The 19,775-nt window shown below is 24.9% G+C and overlaps 1 protein-coding gene across 4 annotated transcripts in view; it reads left to right on the forward strand.

Annotated features, from left to right (window-relative positions):
- Nucleotides 1–19,775, forward strand: part of LOC129981948 (cell adhesion molecule DSCAM-like) — a 627,118-nt gene that overhangs the window by 39,429 nt on the left and 567,914 nt on the right. For 3 of the 4 annotated variants that reach the window (XM_056093014.1, XM_056093015.1, XM_056093017.1), the window contains exons 1-2: nt 813–984; nt 13,939–14,259. In XM_056093014.1, the coding sequence (XP_055948989.1) occupies nt 915–984; nt 13,939–14,259 (391 nt within the window). In that variant the 5' untranslated portion in view covers nt 813–914. Of the gene's footprint in view, nt 1–812; nt 985–13,938; nt 14,260–19,775 lie in introns of those variants that run through there. The other variant, XM_056093016.1, reaches the window with a different exon arrangement.

Consider the following 19,775-nt stretch of genomic DNA (forward strand, 5'->3'; position numbering starts at 1 on the left):
TTAATACATCATTAATTATGCTACTTTTATGATAAATATTATTAATTAAACGATGATTATAAATATAATTAATTAAAAAATGTTTTAAAAATATTGTATTTTAGCATTTTATTATCATCAATGTAATATTAAAAAAGGATAATATGGTATTTGAACATTTTTGAATTTATACGTTGTTGATGCCTGTCTTCTTTTGAAAACGAATTATACAATAATAGAGATAAAATTTAAAGGATTTCACTAATAAATCAGAGCAGTTATTTGTATCAACTGAATCATAAAATCAATGTATATTCACAAGCAAGTTGTTAAATTCTAGAAAAAAAAAATGAAACAAATTATTGTAAATCAATTTTGATTTAAAGCATATTCTTCTTTAGATACTGTAGCGAATTATTAATAATATAAAAACTTGAAAAAATATGCATAATTTTGAAGTAGGTCTAATAATTCAAATTTTAAATTATTAAACAAATGTGAACCCAAATTTAAAGAATTTTCAATTATTTAAACATAAAGAAGTCTAAAACCCTTTGCCTCTGAAAAGCAATGTGATTAATATGCATTCACCTATTTAGAATTATTTTCTATTTATTCGTTTTCCAATGTGTACCATCTATCACAAACACTCAATACTCCAACAAACTTTTCCAGCCCAATGCAGTCCACATGTCAAAAGTTCTCCATCGGGTAACGATTACGATGACAAACGATGAGTATTTTTCCGCTAGAGGGCAGAGTTGGATCTTCAGAGTAGTAGGAGGATCCATCCGATTCAGGAACTCCAGTTGAACAGAGAACCGCGGGAAAAACCGTCCGTGGAATGTTTACTGTCCTAATATCAACCGGTGCGGCAAAAAGCGCGTGCATCTAACTCTTGACGGATTTTGCGAATCTTTGAGAAAAACGTTAATATGAACTGTATGACTGAAATGGGCTTACATAATTTGTTTGTATTGGTGATTTATATGGGTTTGATATCGGGTAAGTAATTTGAATTTATTTCTTTGGTTTCAAAATTTAGTTTAAACAATTAAAAAGGTTCATCCAAATACGAATTTATCCATTTAAAACAATATTTGAAACTTAAAAGTTTGAGCTAATTAATGTCGAATCGTTATAGAATAATTTTAGGAAATATTTTATTCCTCTTTGAGTTTTTGAAAATATAATTTTTCTCGTACTACTTTATTATTCTTACTTTTTTTTAAATTATCTTTTTTTTTCTTTTAATTTTTGAATTTCTTTCAATTTATCCTTAGGTTTATAAAACAAGTTTCAATTTTATGAAACAAATTTTCTAAAACTGATTTTATTTTCACATTTAACTAATTTTAAACTAATTATAAAATTTTATTTTATTTTTACTTTCAGAACTATTTATTTTTCATACTAAGGAATTTCTGGACCTAATTATATTAGCTAAACTAGAAAAAGAACATTTATTATTAATAGATGAGTTTCTACTAGTCAGAAACATTATTTGTTTGTAGTGGAATCATCTGGATTTCAAATTATTTAAATTATTACCGATGATATATTTAGAATCGACACATGGTTAGCTTTGACGTGATTTCCTCTTTTAAGTTAAATACGATATTCTTAGATATCCTATGATATTATTATTATCAAAGAATAGGCAAACTACAAAATATATTTGCTCAATTTCCATTAAAGTTAATATTTAAAGGAGATATAAAATGCATGATTAACCAAAACCACGTTCCCAATCGCAGTTACGAATCGTAATTTGACCATTTTGACAGTATGTGTCATGAACTAAAGTAATTGTGTATTGCCATCCTAGACTAAAAACCAAAAAAAAAAAAAAAAAAAAAAAAAACGATTTTTCTGTATGTGGTTAAAAAATGCTTTATTTTAAACTAGATGTCGCCAGCTTTAATAAAATTAAGTAAAATAATTTTTAAGGAGAAACTAAAAAATGCTTCCGATTTTCTAAAATGTGAGAACAATAATTACACTTTGTTACACATTTACGATAGTTATATTTTAAATTAAAACCTAAATTTTATTATAACTCTTTATTTAAAATTTACACATTTTAAAAGGTGAAGCCGGAAATCCTAGATTTAAAATCAATAAAGTTTTATAGAGTTGCACATTTTCTTAAAAAATATTTTGTTTCAAAATGCCTATTAATTGATATTTATAGATAATTTCTTTATGATATATGAAAAAAAGATCAAACATCGAGTTGTAGAAACGCGAATGGCATAAAATCTCAAAAAGTTTAAAGTGCTTGATTTTATAAGTTAGAATTTCATAAAAATAAAGAAATTAAATTCATATATAAGTAAATTAGGATCTAAGCACAGAATATCTCATTACTGTTTTGAAACATCTGATATTTTTCATTAATTTCTACATTTATTAATCTAAAATTTTAAAATTTCCATATCAAAGATCTCTGCAAATGACAGACAATTTGTAATCTCTACATGAAAATATTTTAAAATATTACAAATGGAAATTCGACAAATAACAATCATAATTCTTTTTAATTTAAATGAATATGTTTCATTTTTCATAATTTATAAATTGATCCCTGATGAAATATATTCTGTATCTTGCGAACATTTGAAATCTTGCATCATATTTAAAATGAATATTTTATTTCAATCAAAATTGATGAGATGAATCTAAAATCTTCATTTTTAGTCGGATGCCAAAATTATGCACATCTTTATTTTCATATTTTTTAAACCTGGAAAGAAATTGCAGCATAGAAATATAATGCATACTGACTTATAAAATAGGTAAAATTAATAAAAAAGAAACAAAATTGTAAAATTATAAAAAAAAACCTTAGACATAGTTAAGAAAAGTTAAAAGAAAACAGATTTCTTTCGTTCTTCACACGTATTCCCCAGTGATCGTTTAGTCTTAAGTGCAAACTTCTGTAAAGAGTTAAAATTAAAGTGCCTTGATGCTTTAGTCTTGTCGCCCAAGAGAGAACTCATTTTTACCCTTAATAAAATTCAAAATTTCAAAGCACCTTTTAATTAAAAAAAAAAAGGCAAAGCATTAACTCTAGCATTTTTTTGTTTCTAGGTTTGATTTAAACTGAAATAAAGTTTTAAAAAAGTTAGAAGCTGTTTTACAAATTTTCTAACAATGTAAGCGAATTTGTGCTTTGATATACTTATATACATATATAGTGCAATGTAGAGAAAGTAAGAATTTACTTGAAGAATAAGCATTCTGACACATTAGGAAAGATATATTGTTAGATAAAAATTAGAAAGAGTTATTGATTAAGATATTGTTAGATAATTTAAAACAATATAGTTATAAAATAAATAAACATTGCATGACTATTAAAATCAAACGCAGTAAAATGATTAGTTAAGATTATAAAAAAGAAAGATAATTAGGAGTTTATAAACTTAGAGGTGATAAATCAAAAAAATTTCGAAAACTTTTTAAAGCTGAAGTAAATAATAAAGTTTTTATATGTCATATAAAAATCATCTAAAATTAAAACAATTCAAACTTAATATAACGAAATCAAAAATCAATTAAGATTAATATTTTTTTATATAATTATGCACTATGACCTCTGTTTTTTTCTGATATTTTGGAAATCTGGAACGGAATAACATGTGTAATAATTTTATTACTATCGTTCAGTAATCTGCCTACCCATACATATATAAATAGGAATACATATACTGCAAAGACTTGATGATATTCTTTATAACGACCATACTCAAAGCCTGAAAAATTGTTTAGAAAAATTGAATCACCTTAGAAGCAAATAGAATAATTGGTAGAATAGATATAACATTTCATCCCCATATGATGGGAAATACTCTTTTTAATCTCAATGCACACAGCTTACTTTGTGAACAACTTGCTTTTCCGAAATGATGACAGATTTTACAATATTCGTTTAAGCGCCAATTGAAAGTAATCAGCACCTTTTGTCTATTAAATATCGCCAAATGCCACCTTCCCCGAATGTCACTTTACTCCACTGGATCAAACTTATCTAGCATGAATCTTGTCTCTTGTGGCTGTAAGGAGGTGAATCATTGCATTCCATGTTTACTGTTCTTTTCAATCCATTCTTTCTGCCCGTTAAACCTTTGTCGATTTGAATTTCCAACGTATGTGACAGTTTTATAGAAATCATACATTACTAATAAATTAAAACTGTCTTTCTTTCTTTTTAATTCCTACATAATATTATATTTATTTTTATAAATATAATTTTAACAACTTTTCTAAATCTCATCAGTATTTGTTGAGTTTATCTTTAAAACTGCGTCTGACAGGATTTCAATCAGTATTCACTGTTACATGAGAGAGTCATGATATTTGATGGTAAGACAGAATTGTTCCATTTCTCTAACGATCGAAAACTCAAAAAATATTAAAAAATAATACATTTATGTTACCATATTTGGCCTTTTTTTATCTATAAAAAATTACATTTTTGCGATTGTACATTTATGTTACCATAATTCGCATTTTTTTTTGTCTATAAAAAATTACATTTGTGCGATTGTTCCTTTACTTTAGCTTAGCAGTAATGCTAAAATTAAAGCAGTAATGCTACATTCCTTTACCTTAGCTTACATTAAGCAATTTAGTCGAGTGCTTACAACCATGTACCCGTCTGGTTTGAACATATGAATGTAAGCGATTCGATGACTGCCTATCCTCGAACAGTTATTGCCGATTCTGCTTTAGATAAGGTATGCGAAGATGTTCCATACATATATAGCAGAATAATTCGAAGTGCCGCAGCCCCAGACGGATTGTATTATGCGCTGTATTAAAATATATGATAAGCTGATAATCATCATTCAGTGGACAACAAACGTCAAAGTAAATTTAATTATCTTTATTATTTTTCTCTGTATATATATATAAATATATATATATATATATATATATATATATATATATATATATATATATAAATGTAAATTATCATATATGTTAGTGGCAAAGTCCTTTTAAGCCCTATAAATTCAAAATGACAACACGCATATCCAGGGAAGTAATATTTATATGTAGTAAAGTGGCTATGTTAAATATATTGAAACAGGTTTCAAACAATGAATAAACAAATAAAATAAATGAATAATCTGCCAAAAATCCGAATTAGAAAAATGTACGCTGTACCATAATAACAACACACAAAAAAAGTTTCATGAAATTATCTGCAAAACTGGCAGAGATGTTTGAGATTAAACTTATGAACTTTCCGTAATTTGAGAAAGGATTTATCTTAAATTGAAAAATGTATCCTCAGATTCTCTCTCCTCCGATGATGTTTGTTAGAATTGTTTTAAAATTATATTTATTTATTTTTAACTGTTAAAATTTTACTCCATCCTTGCTTAACTCTGGAAATCTGTATGGTAACCGGATAATACATTTTTTTATTTTTCAATTTTTGGACCAATTTACTTTCCATTCCTGGAACGTTCGTATCTTCACCAATTTTATAGAAAACTCCAAGACTTTTTTCTCTGTTCATGTGATGATATAACAAACATTTTTCTAATTGTACTTCTTTGCCAAACGTTATAATTTGTAAGCTGTTTCTTTGTAACTTCCTTATTTCGCCTCTAAGAGCGCTGTAACCTCCCTAAAAAATTTAACATACTAAATTTACTATGGGAAGACGGTACTTTCCTTGATTTACGAAACACCTTTTTGAATTTAAAGGGCTTTACTGATCTTTCTATGTATACATAAGAAAGTTAATATGATTTACATACATTAATGTGATTTGCTATTTAACAAATAGATTTCAGATTGAATTGCATACAAAAAATTGAATTAAAATTTAACATTGTCAATAATTCATACCAGCTGATTATGAATGTCGACAAGTTTAATTGTAAAAAAAAAAATGTTAAAAAAATCTATTGTATTGTTAAAAATTTACTTTATTTTTAATTTAAGAAAATGATGTTATCTCAAACTGAAAGTGATATCATTTTTCACCAATTGAACCTCCAATATTTAAAAAAAAAAAAAAAAAAAAAAAAAAACTTAACTCGTTTTTGCCTTTGAAATCCTAAACTATAATTTCATCAATGTATACCAGATCAGGATTTATTTAATGCTTTAGAAAAGAAAAAAGTTTCTTAGAAAATTTTAGATATATGGCATAAACTGCAAAGTTGAAAAGCTTGAAAAATATTTTGTATTCGCATATTAATATTTATATCCTTTATTTTTAATATTATGTCTATGCATAGACATTATACATAAGACACTTAGTGCTTTAATGCTTTAAATTATTATTCTTTTTTCTCAGTTAGGGCCCAAATATGATTTTATTTATATTATAAAATTTTTAGTAATGTTTGTCCTATTTTTTTCGTTAAGGCGAGTTTATGGCAGAAATATGTTTGGATATTCAAAAGTATTAGGAGAACATTTAAAATAGCAACATGTTTTATGTTTTTCATTATTACTTAAATGATGTAAATAAATTGAAATGAAGCCCTAATGTGGTGTTCAGAAAGAAATTCTTCTCAAGAAAAAGACTGGCTTACCCCGAATTATTGACATTAGTATTAATGATGATTATATATGAAAGTCTGTTTTTTCTTTTAAAATAGTATGCATTGTATAGGAATTTCAAATATGTGTCATTTAATATATTATTTGTACTTTTACAAATAATTTATTAAATGGCATTTACAAAATGCGCAGTGCGAGATACAGAGATTCTGATAGCACCATGGATGTACATCAATGTAAAAGAAGTAACAAAAAAATGAGTTAAAATAGTTTATCACATTTAAATTCAGAATGTTTCGTAAAAAGTAATGATTCTATAAATGTAGATTTTTTTTTCAAAGTAATTGCACATATATATATATAAAAAAATGTTACAAGGATGAAGAAAATAAGAAGATAAGCAACTAAATACTACATGCAAATGAAGCATTTATATAAAATTTAAAATAGATTCCAAAACAAATATTATTTTCTTCTGAAGCTTACATAAAAAAAAATAGAAATTGTTTCTTCAAATCATATACATACATTTCAGTCACAGTTGGCTGGTATTTCATTTTATAAAATTTATTTTTAACCAATACTTGGAGATAACATAGCTTACTAAAGGAATAAACAGAATCCTTAAGAATATTAGTTCGTAGAAAGGATTCTTTATTGGTTTTCTATGCAAACTGCGGAGACAAAATGTGGTAAATCATATTTCTGTAGACGAGCAAAAACGATTTGAAGAAATGTAATAAATTCAGATAACTTTCTTTGTTATTCTCAGTGTCTTTTTAAGTATTAGATTATCTTGTTTGATTATCAGCAAATTATTGATATTCAGGGCAAAATAATTTTAAATTCATAAAAAAAAGGGTTTTTTTCTTGTTTGCTTCTTTGATTCAGGAAGATGCTATGGATTTAATTTGCTATATGATATACTTATTATCCCAAACATAAGATTGCATTAACCATCTTAATTATATATGAATCTAAATCAATGCTTTATTTTTTTTAAAAAAATTGACATTTTAACATTTTTTTTAAATGAAAGTCGAAAGGTTTATAATTCTTACACTTAAATTGTTTTATTAATATTTCTGTTAAGTTTCAAAATAGGGGTTTCGAGAAATTTTATACATATAACTTCGATAGAATCCATTGAGTTGTACAGTAAATACACTTTGATAATATTCCAATGGTAAATTTATGACGTTTAGAGATTTACAAATAAAACTTTAAATGTTTAGTTTCATAAATAATCATAATAAGGATGATTTAAATTATATAAAAATTATGTTATACATGATGAGAAAATATATGTAATTCATGAAAAATTACTGACACTTTTTATGTTACTCATCGGCTCTATTAGCCATAGTATGATTTTCTTGTCATAGTAGCATTTTAAGAAAAAAGAAATGTTTCGCACTTGTACAAACAAAAATGCCAAGTTATGAAGCTTTGAAACTTACTAGTTTAGGCCAATCAACTCCTAGTGCTGCCCGTTAATAGAATGTATTTCTCTAAGTGGTCAATAGAACGACCCAGAATTATCCAGATTAGTGATATTAAAATCATCTTATTTGATCTGTTTTAGTTGCAAAATAATAAAACTTCTTTGTTTCAAATATAAATGTATCATGATTATTATGTAAATGTAACTAATAAGACAGGCTAGCAATATAAAATTGATGACTTCATTTTTCTAACAACATTTGTTTTTCTCATTTCAAATAATATAAATATTGTTTAATTCATTTAAAATATATCTTCATTTGTAACTAGAAAAATGCTATCTTTCTTCAGAGTTCTAAAAATAAGTTTTTGATATGGATTCCTTTTATATTTAAAGAAAATTGATTTTCATTAATCTAGAATTTTAAGTATATAAATATCATGGATTGAGTAAACAAATAAAATTGCTATTAAAATAAAATGCTTCATTTAATTTCTCATATAACTTGTCTGTTGTGTGATTCATAAAAAAAAGAATGTTATTATAATCTTATCAGTGAAATAGTTTTGCTAGAATTCAAATGCACTTTTTAAATGGTACTAAGTACTTCCCTCATAAATATATGACGAATATATGTTAAATATTTAACTTAAGTTCTTAAATAATTTTATAAATTTTCTATATGATGATATGTATATATTTACTTAATAGTTCTTATATATTCAGTTAATATACTAAATACGTATGGATTGACTAACAGCATGATATTGAAATATACTTAAAATAATTAAAATTATTTTTATGACACTAATTTATAATGAATTAAATATTAAATGAATAATAATTTCAATCATTATATCATTTTCTCATTTTTTTTTCCAAATATTATATTACTCTGTATAGCATTTACCATGCATATATATGTAATGAATTTCATTTTGAATTTCATTGATAAAACGAACATAAGTCAGATTAGAAAGAACAAACAGATTTTAAATAAACACAGTGAATAATTTTGTTTTGTTTTTCTTTTTTCGTAATATGCGTATGTATTATTATTATTAATTAAGGAAAACCGACAAGAGAGAACAATAAATGTCCTATATTCCAACGGTTTCTCTTATTTGATTTCTAATCATTTCGTTCATCAACAACTCCATATCATTCAAATATTGCAATTTTTTGTCGACTTAACTATGTGAAAAATAAGGAAAAAAACCCCTCAAAAACAGTATATCAGATTTTTTTTCTTTAATTATTGTTTTAAAACTAAAAACATAATATCAGAAATTCCACACACACAAACATAAAGACAGGAAATTTTAAGGAAATAATGGATTAAAAAATTAAATATTTAACAAAAATAAAAAATAAAAAAACTTTCTTGGGAAAAAATATAAGTTAAAGCATATTTTATTTAACTTATATTATTTATTAACTTATTTTAATGTATATGTAGTGTTTTTAAATTGAATCATATAAAATATTCAAAATGTTAATTTTTATTGTGATATAGCATTTGAGAGAAATAAGAGACCACTGAATAATTAAGAAACAAAAATATATATACATCGAAAAATTACAGAGCTAAAAACACTAGACAAGAACTTGGTGTCGTTCTCTTTTCACATAAAAATTGTTGAATAAAAATCAGTTTTTAAGATTGCGATATTACTTGTGAATCCTTTCCTTTGACGGATGAAGCAATCGAATATATTTTTGAAAGAAATTTTAATATTCTAAGTATTTACACATATGAATTGGGACTGAAAAATATATATTTATTTCTTTAGAAACAAAATGATTTTAAGGATAATTAATCGAAAGTTATTCCATAAATTTAAAATTAAGAATACAAACCAAGATATAAATTAATATTGCATAAAAGTTAATTTTACATTCAAAAATCAACACAAAAAGTTGTAAACCTTTCTCGAAAAATCAAGAGAAATTTAAGTAAAATACGATAGAAAATAATAAATCACGATAATTTTTGTCCTATTATAAAGAATCATGCAACAAACAAATGAAAAAAAATCTGAGTGTTCTTCAGATATTAGCGAAAGCGATTTATGAGTAATGCAACTGAAATAAATATTAACTTATGTTAAATATTTCATGTTTAGGGCAATTCAATGCAGCTTCCCTGATGGATTAAAAATATACTATAAAGAATGAAATCATTCCCTTCACAATAGGTGGAAGAATCTGATTAATACAATCGCAGAAACTTTCAGCAGTTTCATAGATTTTTTTTTCTTATTCATCCAAATAGAAAGGCTTCTTTTTTTTTCTATAACGTTCTTTGAATGAAAAGTAGACCGTCGTTTCTTTGTTCTTTTTTTTTCTCCAGAAATTGTGATTTTTATTTTGTTTATTTATTGAAAACCCATGTTAGGATTATTTGTTATAGTTATTTTCTAGGTGACATCTTTATTTTTACGTGTAAATATATGGAATATGTTATTGAAAATCCGTTTCAAACTATTCATATTATTTTGTTATATTACACAAACATATATTTGATTCTGTTCGAGAAATATTACGTTATTTTTTTCAAAGCATGTCAATTTTTTTAAACACTTTATTATGAAAAGAATTTTCCACTGTTTCAAAAAAAATAAACAACTTTTTCTCTGAAATGTGTGAATAAAAACTTGTGCATTTCATGTTTTTTTTTTTTTTTTTGTGCTTTAGAAATAGTTCTTTAACTTTTAAAGTTAATATTGGAAATACAAATCATATTTATGCATAAGTTTGAATAAGATTATTTGAAAGGAGTATAAGCTGAGAAATTTAAATATCTAAAATCCAACAAAACGCTATATCTTCATTGAGTTTCATGAGTAACAAACAGAAATATTTCAATATTCCTAAGACGTTTCGGAATTCTTATTCCATTCGAAGAAGAAAATTTAAATTAAGGTTTTTAAGCAATTATTTGGGAAGAAAAAAACGTATTATATCTCTAACATAATTCCGATAAATTTTTGTTCAAAATTAAAATATTCCAATCAAAATGCTTGTAAAATTGACATTATTTATAAATATCGTTTTCTTGTAATATATTAAACCTATTTATTTTTAACTTGCAAGACATTTCGATTTTCAGTTGGAATTAATTTCTAATTTTATAAGTTAAGATGAATGTAAAACTTTTTTAAAATATATCGTAATTTATTTTTATACTTAATATCTAAATATATTTTTTACTTCTTTTATTAGAATTCAGAGAATTTAGAAATGGAATTCAAATAATGATTGCATTGCTTTCGTTTTATTAACCACAAGATGTGTTGCAAACAGCAAAGTTAATGCTAGCAATGGTGCGGAAATAAAATCAATCTCGTACACTCAAACTCGTATTGCATTGGCTAAATGAGCAGGAAAAGTCGACTGGTACTAATAAATAATAGAAACAGCAAGGATTTTTATTTGATACAAATTCAGATGTTTTTGACTTGCCAACAACACTAATGCTTAACATTTTATTTACGATACATCATAAATAATGTCCTATGATTTCCTATTCCGAATGAAAGTGACCGGAAACCGAAGGTGTTAGAGTCAGGGGATGTATACAAAGTGATATTCGCTTTCGAACAATATGCCGAACCAGAGAATAAATCAAGGAATAGGCTAAAACCCGAAACAAAAAAATAAGCTGGAATTGTAAAATTCATATATTAAACTCCAATTCGAAAAAAAAGTATTATATGTAATTAAAAAAAATACATCAAAGAAATATGATTTAGTTAAATGATTAAAGACGATTGTTATTTCAAAAAAAAAATCTTGAAAGATAAGGCTTTTTAATAATACTATATGTTTGTGTGTAAATTTGTTTATATATTTTAAAGAAATATAAGTATTGGAGAAATTTATATTAAGGAAAATATATTAAATATGTAATCTCAATTTAATAATTTAGAAATGAACTCAAGTTTCTAAGTAATTTTATCATCAAATCATGATTTAAAAAAAATATTATTTCTTTGAGTTTCCCGTTGCAATTCTAACTTTTAATATATATATATATATATATATATATATATATATATATATATATATATATATATATATATATATATATAATTTTTTAGCTTATTGGAACTATTATTTATCCGTGACTTCTCATATTGCATCTTAAACAACAAGCAGCTCATATTTCTGTCTCTTCATTTTACGAAAAATCATGTTTTTTCTAGTACGGTTTAGTGAATCTGTTTAGAATTGTTTTTCAATTTAACATCAAATTTCGAATTTCGAATTATTATGCTGATTTAATGTTATTTAATAAACTGCATTTTTTTTCAGCAGTAAGAATCCTGAAACAAACTTATTTTTAATTTTTCTTGAAATCTTTCATAGAATTTTAACCATTGAGTAAAACTTTATTAAAATTGATACATTGATGAAAGTAGATTTAGTTTTAGCTTGTATCATAATTCTAATATAACAATTTATGAGAATTATTTATTATTGTAACTTATTTTCTCCACTTTCATTGATTAATGGGTACAAAGATAAGCCAATTTTAGACAAAGAGTATTGAATTGTAGATTAACTTAAACACATGATCTGTTTTATATGCTCCTTAACAGAGTTTAAAACAATTAAATCTTTAAGGTCTGTTGTATGAGTTTATTAAACAGTACAAACATAATTACAAATTAACAACAGTACTGTATGTGAATGAATATCATATCAGTAGTATTTATGTTAAAATCTAAACGTTTAAGTGCATTAGTGTTTCGTAATTGGAATTAGGAAATATTTTTTTTTAATTAAGATTGTGAAAATGAATTTAGTTTCCAGCTGTTTTTATATTCAGAAGCAATTTACGCTAACAAATAAATCGATAATAGCACGGAAATTTTCTAATTCCTTATAAAACTATGAAAATATAAAAAAGAGGAAAAACATTCTAACATTCCATTTTTTTAAGACACAAAGTACTTTTCAATTTCAATTACAGTTCCAATGAAAACCAGCACTTTCAGATATCTCTCTTATTATTTTAATTCATAATTTTGTGTCATGAATTGCAAGTTTAACAGTAAATTGTTCATTTATATGAACTTAGTACCTATCACATATGTATTTAATCTTACTTCGAAAATGATTCAAGGTGCCAAATTTAAACGTATGAATACGCAAAAAAGTAAGATAATGAAACTGGTAAGAGTAAAGATTTAAATAAGCAGAAACAGACTGATTTTGCTTAATGTTATTTAGAAAAATAGAATTTAAATTAGAAAAATATTGAACTTGAATTCTTTATCAATACGAATCACATGCCTAAATAATTCCAAGCACAGCGAAACTAGATTACATTTTATTTAAACTACTAACCTCATGAAGAAAAAAGAAAGAAAATATTGACAAAAAAGTCTAAAATAATGATATATTATTTTATTACTTTTCTTTTCAGTGACTTCAGCATGGATTTAATGAAAGCTTCTCTAATCCTTAAGAAAATTTAAGATAAGGATACATCAATTATATTTATATACATATTAGTTTAACTTAATGCAATATAAAATAAACCATGAACACGACTGATAAGGGATCTGTAGTAACAAATTTCTAGTTATCTGATATAAGTACCGCGTTCTTCTTCCCCTGGAATGAGGGTTTTCTGCTGAGGTCTTTGAAAATTAAATCACAAAAGAAAAGCAGACTTTATCATGTGAACATGAAATGATTTCGCTATAATTAAAATTTGTATATTGAACTGTTTTATAAATTAATAAATGCATAATATAATGATATTCTGAACATTGAGATTACCTGTATACATTTCTACTCTTTTGTCTAACGTTTAGTCTACTGTTTCAAAGCCAAAAAGATTCATAATCGACTAAATTAAATTTAGCTCAAAAATGAAAAATAACTAAATTAAGAAAGCAATTTAATTGTTTTGGTCTGAATAAAATATAATTTAAAAAAACTTTTTTTTATTTATTTAACATTTTTTTCAGTTGCAAGAAGCGATCGCAACCCTGTCGGACCAAGGTTCACCATCGAGCCCCCTGGAAAAGTGCAGTTCTACAATTCGACCGGTGCTGTCGTGACATGTGCAGCAAGTGGTGTTCCTCTTCCCACAATGTCCTGGATTAGACAGGATGGAACCCCGGTTCAGGAAGTCCCGGAACTTCTGCAGATAAGGCCCGATGCATCCCTCGTTTTCTCTCCCTTCAGACCGGAAGACTTCCGACAAGACATCCACTCTGCCACCTACAGATGCACAGCCTCAAACTCAGTCGGGATTATCGGAAGCAGAGACGTCAATATCCGGGCTGGTAAGCTCACGACTCGATATTTTTGCTTGCTGAGATGCTACGCAAACAATACTCAATGCTCAGATTATATTTTTGAAACTGAGAGTTGGGGAAAGGAAAATATACTTTGTTTATATTGGTGCCCATTGAGGGGAATGATTTTAATTTAGTTCGCTAAATTAAAAGTTCATACACTTTCAAGTTTGCAAGAAAATTTAATATTAAAGTTATTATTTATTTTGGGACTTCAGTTAAATAAATATACAGTAAAATTTAAATATGGTGACATTCTTGATTTAAAGGATTTGAATATATGGCTATCTTAATTTGTTCAAAATATTTTGCTAAAAGAAAATAAAAGCGGAAAATAAATAACATAAAAAAGAACAGAAAGGTCAAAAGTTTATTTAATGTTATGTATTTAAATTGCTACAATAAATTTTCGACTCACGGCAAACGAATATTCCCATTCATAATGAATAAATATTATATTTTTATTGATTTTTGAAATTTTAAAACCAATTATATTAATTAAATGAACAAAAATTTTAATCAAATAAAAATTGGCAAACCAACTCGTATCGTGATGATCTGGTGGTATGGTTTGACTTCCATACAGAATGATCCGATCAGGGATCTGATTCTATAGATAAACCACGTAAGCGTATTTGGTGTACGTTAAATCTGCCATAGTCAATTATCTCTCTTGGTATGGTGTGGAATCTTGGAGTGGGGCAATCGAGTCAGGTATCATCTACGTAATCGAACAATTATTACAAATCACGTTCCAAACTAGACCTCGTTTGCTTCGAACGAGCCTCAAATATAATTAAACAAATTTTTAAATATTAAGAAATATTTGAGAATGCATTTTAATAATCTAGTAAATATAATAATACATGCATTTATTTTAACTGAAGAATTCTAATATTCTGGCCAACATATTTAAGAAATAATTGATACAGTTTCGGAATAAAGCAATCACGATGAAATTTTTTAATCCAAGAATTTATTTTTATAATTAATGTTTTCGACCATAATTCTCTTGTAGATTTCTATAATTTCACTTTTAAAATTATGAATATATATAAGTATGCACAATAGTTAAATCAAAACTATTTCGAAACTGTATCAATATACGGAAATGCAAATTAATATATATATAAATATATATATATATATATATATATATATATATATATATATATATATATATATATATATATATATATATATATATATATATATATATATATATATATATATATATATATATATAATTTTATTTATATAAAATCATTAAGTATAATATCAAGGAGTTTTTCATAAAGCGAGCATATGTGACAAAATCCGTTTCAATAAGAAAAGGATGTAATATCACCCAATTTCTGCTCTTTATTCCTCATTTAAATTCGAGAAATTATGATAGTCATTTAAAAATATCAATTTTACTTACTAATTATTTCAGTTCATTAAGTTACATAACTCTTTACGAAATTATTTAATAAAAAAATTCTTTAATAAAGAAAAGAAATCTTATTTATTTTGTAATTTCTCTACAGAAAAAAAATTAAACTATATCAAAAAATATTTGCTTAATCCTCTTGCAATGCAAAAAGGAAAATCATCAGAGTTGCATTTATCAAGTTACATTGTGAATGCAAATATTACTCAAGCTTTTCAATACAACAATTTTCTCTTTTATCTCACCTACTAACTGGTAAAAAAAATATTTGAAAGAAGTAAATCCTCTTATCTTGGGCATTATTTGGTTGTCGATACGCTGATAGTGAATTCAAATGACGATAAATTACTCGCATTGTTTTACAATTACAATGCTTAAAAGTAATTTACGACAGATAAAAAAATGCTGAAATAAATTGAATTATAGAAAAACTCTTAAGATTAGAACGCTGGAACTAGTTAAAGTATTTAAACAGCTGAATGCTTTTAAGAGGTTGAGGAATCTTTAATTTTTATTATTCACTTATACGCTTTAATTAGAGCATATAAAATCGATAATTCTGGTATGCTTTTGACAAAGTTTCAGAACGATTGAAATATTTTTGAAGTAGAAGGAATGATGCTTTTTATTAATATTGACATATATTAGTTTATTCGAAGAATATTTTTTAATAAATTCATGGTTTGTAGAAAAAAGAGATGTCTAAATTAAATTATTAGTAAAGATATATTGACTATGTCTTTATAAACTAGGAAGGAATTGGGTGATTTTAATTAGTTTGGTTTTGTTATTTTAAAATTAATTTTCTAATTGCAGAACTTTACTTTTAAACTTTTGAATGCACTAGGTAAAAGTAGTTGTAAAAATATAATAAAAAATCTTTATGCAATAGCATCTTTTTTCATTTAGACTTTCTTTAGTTTTTTTTTTTTTTTTGATTGAAATGAAATGCATCTCATTTGTCGTAAAAATATTTACAATGCTTCTAACAATGAGACCCCATGAAATGTAACATTAATTTTATAAAAATTATTGCTAAACGAAGAAATTTATGCGCTTCTTTTTTGAAGTTATAGATAAATTAAATGTAGACAAATTTATAAATTTTATTTAAATTTCTGAATAATTCCTTAAAGAAAAAGTAAAACAAACTTTCTAGTATTTTGAAAACAATTTTCAATCACATTTTCTTACAAATCAACAATTAATAAAAATTTCAATAAAGATTTTAAGAACATACATAATTAATTGTACTTTGGATGAACGCAACACTGGAATGAGTATTAGAAAAGGTAATAAAAATGTCACACTGATTATTTTAGATAGTCTCTTCTTATCTCAACATTATAACAAAGAACATTATTTCTTTTGATTATAACATAAAAAATCAATACCTAAAATTGACAAGTGAATTTTTTCCATCCCAAAAAGGTAGCAAATATCCATCTTTCTTCAGTTTAGGGAAAAAACGTTTAATATGGAAATTATTCGTCAAACGCCTGTTCAGGTTCAGCACTGTGCTTTGTGTCGACAATCGATGTCTTCATGAATTTTGCAAATTTCTATAAAATTTAAAATTAAAATTTCATAACTTATATAAAATTTAATTAATTACAAAATTATTTAAATAATTATTATTTATTAAATTTACTAATAACTCTGTTAAAAATAGAATTTTTTAGGGATTTTTCCGTTTTTTTTCTAGCATTTCTAAGAGGTTTTAACTATGTTTTGACAGTTTTATAAAATGTAAATTAATCGGTTCATATTACAGCTATTTTTGAGATAGCAAATTTTGTAATTTTATGTCTAGTACCATTTTGAAAGCAGCATTCTTCCCTTAGGAAATTAAAAGAAAAATTATATATATTACAATTTGCCACTAGAAACTTTCTACAATTCTACAAATTAACTTTAAATGAATACAGACAAAACCTATGAAAAAATATAAAATATTTACTAAGAGTACATAACCATTGGTAAGTAAAATGAGAATAAATTAAACTAATTATATATTGGCTACTGACATATTATACTAATTCGAATCAGTAAACGCTTGAAACACAAGAAAAATAGCAATAAGAGGTTTATATTATTCCAATCATGTCCCCAGAAACTTCAGTAGACTTCTTTTTACACCTTTGTTTCTTTTGAAAGTATTTAGCAGTACCTCAGAAAATAATTAACAGTCAAATCATCTTAATAAGGATAAGGATATTGTGGATATGTGCGGATTCATTTAGTACATTTTGTTAATTTCAAAAAAGTTTCTGAAATAATAGTATTCCTCCTTGTTACAAGGTTTACACATTCATTTACAGTATAAATTTAAATATATACTTTGGCACTAAATTTTTATAAGTAAATATAAGTTAAAAATTAATTGATTTTTTTCATCAATCTGATATAAATGGGTGTTTGTAAATTATCACTTACATTAAATTTAATTTTATTCATAAATACTTAATTTATTAGAAATGTAGTGATACCGTTAGTAAGAAATTTTCATTTTCCTAATTCAGTAGAAGAATTTTAGATTTTATTTATTTGATCAGCTGGAAAAATGTAATATTTTTTTTATTACAATCAATAATTTCGCTTTCAACAAATTGATATTTTATAAGCAAAGCTCAGTTTAAATATATAAATTTCCATTTTTTATATTTTGATCTCTGCAGAAAAAAACATTTCTGCAAAAGTATAAATAAATTTTAAGGAAACATGTAATAAATAATTTGATATAAATAAACGGTCAACATGATTTCTAAAAATCAGTTGGTATACTGTAAGAGTCATTACATTTTAATTAAAAAATCTATGTTTCAGTAAAAGCGTAAAAATTGAAATTAATTTAATTTGAAATATTTTGATTATTATAATTATCAATTTAAAAATCCTTTTTGACTTTTAAGTTACTTTTACCATAAAAACGAGAGTCTGCATAAAGTATGTAGGCCGAATCGATCGATTATCTTTTTGAAGATGTGAGACATTTTTTTTTTACAAAAGAGACACATTCAGATAAATATTTCATGAATAAGTAATATGGGTGTTCCTGGAATATTTGAATCCGAAAATTGGTAAAATTTACATGACAATGAACTAGTTTTCCCGCTCCAAGCATCAGGTATATTTGACATACCATGATAGAAGTTGTGAATGAATGAAATGTCTGGAAACGAGGTATCCCACTAGAAAAACATATCTTGGAATGATTTAAAAACCGTACTGAGTATATTATAGATATCCCAAAATATTATTTGGGAAATGGACGTTTGCACAAATGTTGAAAATGTTGTCTTGTTTCACATATATTTTGTTTAATGAAATTGAAAGTAAATAATATATTACTAGAATTTTGTTATTTAAAAAAAAAAAACTTTTTCGGAAATAAAACACTTAACATATTAAAATTATTTACGAATTGTTGAATTGTTATTTACGTCAACAGGGCTATCAATATCAATTTATATCCTGCTATTTTGGATAACTCAACATTTTCAAAATTGTTACTCTTTTTTGCTAAAATTTGTTTAAAATTCTTTATATAGTGGACTAGTACTGAAATAACGTGTTCATGAAACTTATACTAGATTCTTATAAGTTAAAAGATCTAGCATTAAAAAGCTTTATGAATGGAGTTGAAGCTTAAAAATTATGTTAACTTCTTTTAATTAATTATTTTCAAATTAATTAAAAAAAATTTCACATTTAAGCTTATAAATTTCTGATTTTATTGCAAATGTATTAATTTAGAAAGAAAATATGAATTTAAATATTGCATAATGAATAATTTAAGTATCTACAAGTGGATGCTAACTAAGCAGTCAGCTGTTTTAAAGAAATCTGGATAAAATAACAATACGTCTGGGTGAATAATTGAATATATATTAATTGAATAGAACAAAATATAATATGCATTGAACGCCAATGAATTTTAATATAACAAACTATATGCTTTGTTAATATTGATGTACTCTTATGTGCTCAATATATTACATTCCTTCCGTTTATTCCTTAGGCAGCTATTCAGCAATTCGAGCGAAAAAATATATCTTTATACGAATAAAAT

Source organism: Argiope bruennichi, chromosome 8 (assembly GCF_947563725.1).
Source record: "Argiope bruennichi chromosome 8, qqArgBrue1.1, whole genome shotgun sequence".
In the NCBI taxonomy this organism is placed as follows: Eukaryota; Metazoa; Arthropoda; class Arachnida; order Araneae; family Araneidae; genus Argiope; species Argiope bruennichi.